This window comes from Salmo salar, chromosome ssa13 (assembly GCF_905237065.1).
Source record: "Salmo salar chromosome ssa13, Ssal_v3.1, whole genome shotgun sequence".
NCBI classification, from domain to species: Eukaryota; Metazoa; Chordata; class Actinopteri; order Salmoniformes; family Salmonidae; genus Salmo; species Salmo salar.
Window position 1 is genome coordinate 70,437,241 of NC_059454.1, and position 12,277 is coordinate 70,449,517.

General features: G+C 45.8%; 1 protein-coding gene across 1 annotated transcript in view; it reads left to right on the forward strand.

Annotated features, from left to right (window-relative positions):
• Positions 1-12,277, forward strand: part of arhgap32b (Rho GTPase activating protein 32b) — a 242,773-nt gene that overhangs the window by 128,411 nt on the left and 102,085 nt on the right. Inside the window, exon 5 of the mRNA XM_045692772.1 lies at positions 4,780-4,864. Within this exon, the coding sequence (XP_045548728.1) occupies positions 4,780-4,864 (85 nt within the window). The remainder of the gene's footprint in view (positions 1-4,779; positions 4,865-12,277) is intronic.

Genomic DNA, 12,277 nt, shown 5'->3' on the forward strand with positions numbered 1-12,277 from the left:
CTCATCACTGTCAAACGCTCCCTGAAACATTTCAGCGACCAAGCCTTTCTAATCGACCTGGCCCGGGTATCCTGGAAGGATATTGACCTCATCCCGTCAGTAGAGGATGCCTGGTTATTTCCTAAAAATAAGTGCCTCACCATCTTAAATAAGCATTCCCCATTCAAGAAATTTAGAACCAGGAACAGATATAGCCCTAGGTTCTCTCCAGACCTGACTGCCCTTAACCAACACAAAAACATCCTGTGTTGTTATGCATTAGCATCGAACAGCCCCCGTGATATGCAACTTTTCAGGGAAGTTAGAAACCAATATACACAGGCAGTTAGAAAAGCCAAGGCTAGCTTTTTCAATCAGAAATTTGCTTCCTGCAACACAAACTCAAAAAGGTTCTGGGACACTGTAAAGTCCATGGAGAATAAGTACACCTCCTCCCATCTGCCCACTGTACTGAGGCTAGGAAACTCTGTCACCACCGATAAGTCCACTATAATTGAGAATTTCAATAAGCATTTTTCTATGGCTGGCCATGCTTTCCACCTGCCTACCCATACTGCGGTCAACAGCACTACACCCCCCACAGCTACTCACCCAAGCCTTCCCCATTTCTCCTTCTCCCAAATCCAGTCAGCTGATGTTCTGAAAGCGCTGCAAAATCTGGACCCCTACAAATCAGCCGGGCTAGACAATCTGGACCCTTTCTTTCTAAAATGATCTGCTGAAGTTGTTGCAACCCCTATTACTAGCCTGTTCAACCTCTCTTTCATGTCGTCTGAGATTCCAAAAGATTGGAAAGCAGCTGCTGTCATCCCCCTCTTCAAAGGAGGGGACACTCTTGACCCAAACTGCTACAGACCTATATCTATCCTACCCTGCCTTTCTAAGGTCTTCGAAAGCCAAGTCAACAAACAGATTACCGACCATTTCGAATCCCACCGCACCTTCTCCGATATGCAATCTGGTTTCAGAGCTGGTCATGGGTGCACCTCAGCCACGCTCAAGGTCCTAAACGATATCGTAACCGCCATCGATAAGAAACAATACTGTGCTGCCATATTCATTGACCTGGCCAAAGCTTTCGACTCTGTCAATCACCACATCCTCATCGGCAGACTCAATAGCCTTGGTTTCTCAAATGATTGCCTCGCCTGGTTCACCAACTACTTCTCTGATACATTTCAACGTGTGAAATCGGATGGCCTGTTGTCCGGGCCTCTGGTAGTCTCTATGGGGGTGCCACAGGGTTCAATTCTTGGGCCAACTCTTTTCTCTGTATACATCAATGATGTCGCTCTTGCTGCTGGTGAGTCTCTGATCCACCTCTACGTAGACGACACCATTCTGTATACTTCTGGCCCTTCTTTGGACACTGTGTTAATAACCCTCCAGACGAGCTTCAATGCCATACAACTGCTCTTAAATACAAGTAAAACTAAATGCATGCTCTTTAACCGATCGCTGCCTGCACCTACCCACCCGTCCAGCATCACTACTCTGGACGGTTCTGACTTAGAATATGTGGACAACTACAAATACCTAGGTGTCTGGTTAGACTGTAAACTCTCCTTCCAGACTCACATCAAATATCTCCAATCCAAAGTTAAATCTAGAATTGGCTTCCTATTTCGCAACAAAGCATCCTTCACTCATGCTGCCAAACATACCCTCGTAAAACTGACCATCCTACCGATCCTCGACTTCGGCGATGTCATTTACAAAATAGCCTCCAATACCCTCCTCAATAAACTGGATGCAGTTTATCACAGTGTCATCCGTTTTGTCACCAAAGCCCCATATACTACCCACCACTGCGACCTGTACGCTCTCGTTGGCTGGCCCTCGCTTCATACTCGTCGCCGAACCCACTGGTTCCAGGTCTACAAGACCCTGCTAGGTAAAGTCCCCCCTTATCTCCGCTCACTGGTCACCATAGCAGCACCCACTCGTAGCACGCGCTCCAGCAGGTATATCTCTCTGGTCACCCCCAAAGACAATTCCTCCTTTGGCTGTCTCTCCTTCCAGTTCTCTGCTGCCAATGACTGGAACGAACTACAAAAATCTCTGAAACTGCAAACACTTATCTCCCTCACTAGCTTTAAGCACCAGCTGTCAGAGCAGCTCACAGATCACTGCACTTGTACATAGCCCATCTATAATTTAGCTCAAACAACTACCTCCTCCCCTACTGTATTTATTTATTTTGCTCCTTTGCACCCCATTACTTTGCACTTTCTTCCACTACAAATCTACCATTCCAGTGTTTTACTTGCTATATTGTATTTACTTTTCCACCATGGCCTTCTTTGCCTTTACCTCCCTTATCTCACCTCATTTGCTCACATTGTATATAGACTTATTTTTTCTACTGTATTATTGACTGTATGTTTGTTTTACTCCATGTGTAACTCTGTGTTGTTGTATGTGTTGAACTGCTTTGCTTTATCTTGGCCAGGTCGCAATTGTAAATGAGAACTTGTTCTCAACTTGCCTACCTGGTTAAATAAAGGTGAAAATAAAAAAATATACAAAAGCATGTGGACACCCCTTCAAATGAGTGGATTCGGATGTTTCAGCCACACCCATTGCTGACAGGTGTATAAAATTGAGCACACAGCCATGCAATCTCTATAGACAAACAATGGCAGTAGAATGGCCTTACTGAAGAGCTCAGTAACTTTCAACGTGGCACCCGTCGTAGGATGCCACATTTCCAACATGTCAGTTTGTCAAATTTCTACCCTGGTAGGGCTGCCCCGGTCAACTCTAAGTGCTGTCATTGTGAAGTGGAAATGTCTGTGATCAACAACGGCTCAGCCGTTAAGTGCTAGACCACACAAGCTCACAGAATGGGACCGCGGATTGCTGAAGCGCATAGCACGTTAACATTGTCTGTCCTCGGTTGCAACACTCGCTACCGAGTCCCAAACTGCCTTTGTAAGCAACGTCAGCACAAGAACTGTTCGTCGGGAGCTTCATGAAATGGGTTTCCATGGCCGAGGAGCTGCACACAAGCCTAAGATCACCATGCCCAATGCCAAGTGTCGGTTGGAGTAGTGTAAAACTCGTCGCCATTGGAAACACTTTCTCTGGAGTGATGAATCACGCTTCACCGTCTGGCAGTCCAACGGACTAGTCTGGGTTTGGCGGATGCCAGGAGAACGCTACCTGCCCAAATGCATAGTGCCAACTGTAAAGTTTGGTGGAGGAGGGATAGTGGTCTAGGGCTGTTTTTGTGAAGGGAAATCTTAACACTACAGCATACAATGTCATTCTAGAGGATTCTGTGCTTCCAACTTTGTGGGAACAGTTTGGGGAAGGCCCTCTTCTGTTTCAGCATGACAATGCCGCCGTGCACAACGCAAGGTCCGTATAGAAATGGTTTGTCGATCGGTGTGGAAGAACTTAACTGGCAATAGAGCCCTGAGTACCAGTCCATTAGGACCTGATGGTAGTTAGCAAGTTGGGTACTACCAACGCATGTCCAGAGGGCATAAAAGGAGATGACCGTGACTCAATCATCACGTGGAATTTTACTGCGGTCAGGACTGCTGGTGTGGCAGTAATACAGTCATCGCAACAGCCCGTCCCCCACCCCCTTTGCACTCTGACCTCAACCCCATCAAACACTTTTGGGATGAATTGGAACGCTGACTGTGAGCCAGGCCAAATCGCCCAACATCAGTGCCCGACCTCACTAATGCTCTACTTGTTTTTGTAGTAAAGGGGGGACCAACTCCGTATTAGTGCCCATGATTTTGGAATGAGATGTTCGATGAGCATGTGTCCACATATTTTGTCATATAGTGTATTTCACTAAACCGTTGACAGCCCGTCTGCTCGCTCCAGAAAGGAATACAGGAGAGATAGAGAGGAGATGGAAACGCATCGTGGTGAGATATTCTGTATAGCTAAAGGTAATGTGTCTCCAGGCCCTATTACTATTCAATCAAATAAAAATTCACTTTCTGAATTCTAACTGTAAGCCGCCCTGCACAATCAATGAACCAACAGCATCGCCCATGGGTAGAAATGTTGAAGCGTGGCATAAGGTAACCAAGTCCATCCAGTATCCATAATAATACAGTTCACGCTCAAAAGCGATTCTTAAAATAAAATAATAATTTGAGAGTATAGGTTAGACCAATTATGTACCAATGACATCTTAAATAATTTTGGTTAGGTTTTTCTGCCATGCAAAATATGCGGTAGGCAATGTATTGTATAATGGCACAATCATCATTTTTATATTTTTGGGGCCTGGGCTCATAAGCCTATACATAAGTGCTAATATGCGTATGGCTGTTTTGAATTAATCGTCACCTTAGAAAGCGCTGTCTATTTCATTGTGTTATGTTTTGAAACAACATCCACAACCATTTTTTACAGTCTTTCAAACCCGCTGTTGAACTTCTTTCTTCAAATTGATCATCACAGTGAGGTTAGTTTTAAAAGTATGATAGGCCAACAGTTTTGATGAGATTTTTTGATTGCCTTTGCAATGATGTCAGAGTGGTTAGAGGGACCAATAGAGCCCTGAGTACCAGTCCATTAGGACCTGATGTAGTTAGCAAGTTGGGTACTACCAAAGCATGTCCAGAGGGCATAAAAGGAGGTGACCGTGACTCAACGGTCATGTGGAATTTTACTGCGGTCATGACTGCTATTGTGGCAGTAATACGGTCATCGCAACAGCCCGTCCCCCACCCCCTTTGCACTCTTCATTCTCTGTCAGGCCCTTAGGCCTGGCCTCGTCCTAACCACAGTCTGTCTCTCTTTCAGATTGTCCTTTACCAAGGGCCACTTCCCCAAGCTGGCCGAGTGCGCCCACTTCCACTACGAGAACGTGGACTTTGGTGCCATCCAGGTAAGCAAGCACTTAGCAGGGCCCTATGATGCTGCAATGTTGTTCAAAAAGGGTGAACCATCTGGTGTGTCAAGGTACCTACCTTGGTTGTGATATGATATATTTATATTGCAATGAAAACTGTGGAGTTGTTTTGAGTGGAATGTCACTGTATAGCCCAGTGCTAATCTTTGCTGGTTACATAGTTCATGAAGACATTTTGCCAGTGGTATTAGGTGGTTGTGATTTGCCCGTAAATCTTCATAACATTGTTGACGAATCCTGAAAGAATGGTAGGAGAGCCCTTGCTGTGTGTGTGTGTGTGTGTGTGTGTGTGTGTGTGTGTGTGTGTGTGTGTGTGTGGAATCCTGCTGGACCCCTGTAGCAGAAGAGGCCTCTGGCTCAAGGACAAATGGAGGGGATCTTAAGTGTAATTAACATGCCTCACCAATGAGCAGCACCAGCTGTTGCTTTCTCCCCTCCCCTCCCAAACATGACATTAACAGGCCTTCCTGTACGCCATGACTGCTACACTGGCTTCCTCTCTCCTTGCCTTCTCTTTTCTTGTCTCCTCTCTCCTTGTCTCCCTTTAAAAACAAATCAACTTTAGCATTGAGGTCATTTTTCTTCCATTTCCTAGAAATGTATTGTAGATGATTTTTAGTGCTAAAGATCTTTATGTTTTTGGGAAACTCACCCCTGATGTGAAAGAACCGTAGAAGTGGAAGCAAATTCCCCGCAAATTCCCCCAGCGCTGATGAAGTAGGAAAGCTAAGATGTTGTCTCTCCTTTGTCAGCACGTTGTTACAGGTAGACCCTGTGTTCATAGTTGGCTAATTGGCAAGTTAGCCTATGTTTTCTGGTGGGTTGTACTCTGTCGACCAAGCATTTATCCTTACAAAATCTGATATTGGTTTCTGTTTACTATACTGTCTGCAAAGCTATCCAGCATCCATTCTAAACTGAGAATAGGAGGGAAGCAACACCGAGCGGCAAGTAATACAAATCTCCTAATCCAAGTCTTTATATCAGAACGTTTATCTACGTGGCAAAAATAAACACACATTTGCATGGTTAGCATGAGAGGCATTTCCACCAGTCACATCTGCACTGTTACCCAATGGATATTACATCATAAATCCGCTATACGTAATGCTTAATTCCCACTTCTGCCGACTCCTTCCTCTATTGAGTGCTTCTCCATACGGTGAAAGGAGAGGTTTATTATATGAGCCTGGCCCAATGGCTCCCTCCCTGTGCAGACTGAGGAGACACACACAGAAGGGGCTGCAATGCCACCAGGGAACCCAGAGCTCCACTGTTGTTGTGGTGCTAGAGAGGATTAAGGCTGTCGGATAATGGAACGCGTACACACACACACACACACACACACACACACACACACACACACACACACACACACACACACAGATCATGATGCATGCACACACGTCGGCAGGAAAACTAGCAGTTAAGCGCATTTGGCCAGTAACCGAAAGGTTGTTGGTTTGAATCCCCGAGCCGACTAGGTGAAAAATCTGCCAATGTGCCCTTCAGCAAGGCACTTAACCCTAAATTCTCCTGTAAGTAGCTCTGGATAAGAGCATCTGCTAAATTACTAAAATATAAAATTATAGACAATAGATCTGCAAGAACTGGGAGAGGACCAGAACGTTCTGAATCCTGTTATAATATTTCAGAAGTAGCGTGGGAATTTCTCATCCCCTCGTTTGTGATGAATGTAGATGTAGTTCTTCTCCACGTCCAGTAGAGGTCAGCATTGTCTCAGAATTGTTAACGTGGATAGACTCCAGGAAGATAATGTAGCCTCGTGGTGGGCATAATCCTGTGTTGACTTTCCACTTTCTCTCCACCAGGAGGCTCTACTAACCAGCACAATCACATAGTGATACTACAAAAAGAATTAGCATCATTCTAAATCACTATTGGCTAAAGAACAAGTGTTCCACACTGATTCCCTGTCCATACAGATCCTATACATTCTATGATTCTATATGCAATTCTATGCTTCTGCCATTCTCAGATGGCATGTGTGGCTGTTGGTTTCCCAGCTGGGTTTCGTCTACTCTATGCTGGCTCTGTTCCTCTGTGGCTGCTTGCTGCATTTCAGCCTGCCTCGTGGTGGTTTTAGGAGTGCTTTGTAATTACGGCTCCCTTTTGTATTTCTTCCCTGGCCTGCATGTTTTCTGCATTGGTTTCTTCAGGGTTGGTCGGTATGCCAATGTTTCCTCTCCCTGTGAACAGTCACACTGTCGTGTGTAACTGTAGCCTGCTGCCATCTTCACTGGTGGGACAGACAGAAACCTTATGTAAAGGCCTCCTTCCTTCCATTTGTACTTCATATCTTGAAGTATCTCTGATCTGAAATAAAAATGATTTATTCAAAGAAAGAGGGTGCGTTTTATTCACACAGGGCTCTTTGTCCTTCTGTTTTCACCAAAGACCACACGAGATCAGTGGTTGTTGGAAGAAAGGACAGGGGAGAGAGGAAGGTAAACCTTTGGAGTGAGGAGGATGATTTGGGAATAGAAGCTTATTGATTGAAAACTCCGATGTATTGGGAATCATTGAAGACAGGCTGACTTTTGACAGCAAATCTCTTAATTGGTAATGATTCTGTAAAGGCCAGTAAGATAATGCGTTTCTACCCGACAAAGATTTTTTGTAGATCAGCCAAGAGGGTTTTTGTTAACTGTCGCTGTCTGTGAAATGATTCTATCAAGCCCATAGACCTGTTTCCCCTATAGGTACAGCTGAATGGGATACACTGCACCCAGTTGCCCCTTTGTATAGAATTTAGACTTCAAGCTCTAACAGTAGGTTCAAACCAAATAATTAATCTTTATTCTAACCTAATATCAGACAGTGACTGAGCAGCAGGCTTCATAGAAAGCCAGCCATTTAAATTTCCGCCCATCAATTGGTCTCGTAAGCAGTTTAGTATTGACACTTTCATGTCACCCACAGACAGACACGTCAGCCTCTCTCTCAGATAGTAGGCTACTTAAGGTGGTCCGCGTCTGTTCAGTGGGGGTTACCTAGTCTTTGTCAACTTTTATTTGTTAGTCTCACTTTTGTATATAGTGTATTTAGGTATGTGGACACTCCTTCAAATTAGTGGATTCGGCTATTTCAGCCACACCCGTTGCTGACAGGTGTATAAAATCGAGCAAACGGCCATGCATTCTCCATAGACAAACGTTGGGAGTAGAATGGTCTTACTGAAGAGCTCAGTGACTTTTCAACATAGCACCGTCATAGGACGCCACTTTTCCAACAAGTCAGTTAGTCACATTTCTGACCTACTAGAGCTGCCCCGTTCTACTGTAAGGGCTGTTATTGTGAAGTGGAAACGTCTAGGAGCAACAACGGCTCATCCCTGAAGTGGTAGGCCACACAAGCTCATAGAACGGGATCGCCCAGTCCTTAAGCGGGTAGCGTGTAGAAATCGTCTGTCATTGGTTGCAACACTCACTACTGAGTTCTAAACTGCCTCTGGAAGCAACTTCAGCACAATAACTGTTCTTTGGGAGCTTCATGAGATGGGTTTCTGTGTCCAAGCAGCCGCACACAAGCCTAAGGTCACCATGAGCAATGCCAAGCTTCGGCTGGAGTGGTGTAAAGCTCGCCACCATTGGACTCTGGAGAAGTGGAAACACGTTCTCTGGAGTGATGAATCACGCTTCACCATCTGGCAGTCCAACGGACCAATCTGGGTTTGGCGGATGCCATTAGAACGCTACCTGCCCTATTGCATAGTGCCAACTGTACATTTTGGTGGAGGAGGAATAGTGGTCTGGGGCTGTTTTTCATGGTTCGTGCTAGGCATACAACGATATTCAAGAGGATTCTTTGCTTCCAACTTTGTGGCAACAGTTTGGGGAAAGCTCTTTCCTGTTTCAGCATGACCATGCACAAAGCGAAGTCATACAGACATTTTTGTGGAAGAACTTGACTGGCCTGCACAGAGCCCTGGCCTCAACCCCATCTAACAACATTGGGATGAATTGGAACGCAACAGTAGTAGGCCTGATTACCAACAATGACGAGACCTACAGGGAGGAGGTGAGGTCCCTGGGAGTGTGGTGCCAGGAAAATAAATGACCTCACTCAATGTCAACAAAACAAAGGAGCTGATCATGGACTTCATGAAACAGCAGAGGGAGCACCGCCCATCCACATCGACGGACCGCAGTGAAGGTGGAAAGCTTCACGATCCTCGGCGTACACATCACTGACAAACTGAAATGGTCCACCCACACCGACAGTGTGGTAAAGGCGCAACAGCGCCTCTTCAACCTCAGGAGTCTGAAGAAATTTGACTTGGCACTTAAAACCCTCAAACTTTTACAGATACACAATCGAGAGCATCCTGTCGGGCTGTATCACCGCCTGGTACGGCAACTGCACCCCCTGCAACCGCAGGGCTCTCAGAGGGTAGTGCGGTCTGCCCAATGCATCACCGGGGGCAAACTACCTGCCCTCCAGGACACCTACAGCACGCGATGTCACAGGAAGGTCAAAAAGATCATCAAGGACAACAACCACCTGAGCCACTGCCTGTTCACCCCGTTATCATCCAGAAGGCGAGGTCAGTACAGGTGCATCAAAGCTGGGACCGAGAGACTGAAAAACAGCTTCTATCTCAAGGACATCAGACTGTTAAACAGCCATCACTAGCACATCAGAGGCTGCTGCCCTATATACATAGACTTGAAGTCACTGGCCACTTTAATAATGGAACACTAGTCACTTTAATAATGTTTACATATTTTGCATTACTCATCTCATATGTATATACTGTATTCTATACTATTTTACTGTATCTTAGTTTATGCCGCTCCGACTTTGCTTGTCCAAATATTTATATATTCTTAATTCCATTCCTTTACTTTAGATTTGTGTATTGTTGTGAAATTGTTAGATATTGCTGCACTATTGGAGCTAGAAACACAAGCGTTTAACTACACCCGCAATAACATCTGCTAAACACGTGTATGTGACCAATAAAATTTGATTTGAATGCTGACTGCGAGCCAGGCCTAATCGCCCAACATCAGTGCCCGACCTCACTAATGCTCTTGTGGCTGAATGGAAGCAAGTCCCCACAGCAATGTTCCAACATCTAGTGGAAAGCCTTTCCAGAAGAGTGGAGGCTGTTATATCACTTAAGGGGAGACCAACTCCATATTAATGCACATGGCTTTGGAATGAGATGTTCAAGGAGCAGGTGTCCACATACTTTTGGTCATGTAGTGTATTTGGGACATGGGTTTTTCAGCATCACATTTGAGGGCAGCACACACAAAATACATCTGAGGTTGACAGCTGGCCACTGTAGGTGGCAACTTCAACAACCATTCCTTGTTATTTATTTTACATTTACCCAAATTACATACACACAAAATGAGGAGGAAACTTTACATGTATGTGTGTGGCTGCTGCAGCTGCACACAATGGAGGAATTGTTTAGCTTGGGATCACTCATTATGGAGGCTTACCGTTCAGCAGAGGGCCAGTGTTTAACCTGGCAATGGGCTGGGAAACCCCAATGCTCTCTCTCTTTCTCTCTCTCTCTCTCTCTCACACACACACACACACACACACACACACACACACACACACACACATACTTTTTGGAACGACAGAGCCACAGAGCTGACGTGTGTACCATGTGCGCACAGATGCATTTACCCAGAACTGCGGTGCATGTCTGTCTCCACCAGACTATCTGCTATAAACAGAAGTGTCGTCCCAAAGGCAACATTCACCCCCCCACCCCCCCCCCAACACACTGACTCGAGGCTCCTCTCCCTTCACACTCTCTCACACAGGACGAGAATGTAGACACCCTGCTCCAGCCTGTCTCTCTCTTTCTCCCTCTCTCGCCGCCTCTCTCTACTCCCCACTCAAAGCCAACCAGGTCAGTGGACACATGATAGCTAAGCCCACAGCCGCCTCTGACTGTCAGACAAATGCTGGGAAAGAACACTTTCACTACAACGTCAGCCACTCTCCTCCTCCAGCATTACTGTTTATCTGTAACTCTACACTTTCCTCTTCCTACTTCAACATATACTGCTGCCGCGGTCATCCCCCTCTTCAAAGGGGGAGACACTCTAGACCCAAACTGTTACAGACCTATATCTATCCTACCCTGCCTTTCTAAAGTCTTCAAAAGCCAAGTTAACAAACAGATCACCGACCATTTCGAATCTCACTGTACCTCCGCTATGTAATCTGGTTTCTGAGCTGGTCATGGGTGCACCTCAGCCAAGGTCAAGGTCCTAAACAATATCATAACTGCCATCGATAAGAGACGATACTGTGCAGCCGTATTCATCGACCTGGCCAAGGCTTTCGACTCTGTCAATCACCGCAGTCTCATCGGCAGACTCGACAGCCTTGGTTTCTTAAATGACTACCTTGCCTGGTTCATCAACTTCTTCTCAGATAGAGTTCGGTGTGTCAAATCGTAGGGCCTGTTGTCCGGACCTCTGGCGGTCTCTATGGGCGTGACACAGGGTTCAATTCTCGGGCCGACTCTCTTCTCTGTATTCATCAATGATGTCGCTCTTGCTGCTGATGATTCTCTGATCCACCTCTACGCAGACGACACCATTCTGTATACTTCTGGCCCTTCTTTGGACACTGTGTTAACTAACCTCCAAACAAGCTTCAATGCCATACAACACTCCTTCCGTGGCCTCCAACTGCTCTTAAATGCAAGTAAAACTAGATGCATGCTATTCAATCGATCACTGCCCGCACCTGCCCGCCCGTCTTGCATCACTACTCTGGACGGTTCTGACTTAGAATATGTGGACAACTACAAATACCTAGGTGTCTGGTTAGACTGTAAACTCTCCTTCCAGACTCACATTAAGCATCTCCAATCCAAAATTAAATCTAGAATTGGCTTCCTATTTCGCAACAAAGCATCCTTCACTCATGCTGCCAAAACATACCCTCATAAAACTGACTAACCTACCGATCCTTGACTTCTGCGATATCATTTACAAAATAGCCTCAAACACTCTACTCAGCAAATTGGATGTAGTCTATCACAGTGCCATATGTTTTGTCACCAAAGCCCCATATACTACCCACCACTGCGACCTGTATGCTCTCGTTGGCTGGCCCTCGCTTCATACTCGTCGCCAAACCCACTGGCTCCAAGTCATCTGTAAGTCTTTGCTACGTAAAGCCCCGCCTTATCTCAGCTCACTGGTCACCATAGCAACACCCACCCGTAGCAGGCGCTCCCGCAGGTATATTTCACTGGTCACCCCCTAAGCCAACTCCTCCTTTGGCCGCCTCTCCTTCCAGTTCTCTGCTGCCAATGACTGGAACGAATTGCAAAAACCACTGAAGCTGGAGACTCATATCTCCCTCACTAACTTTAAGCATCAG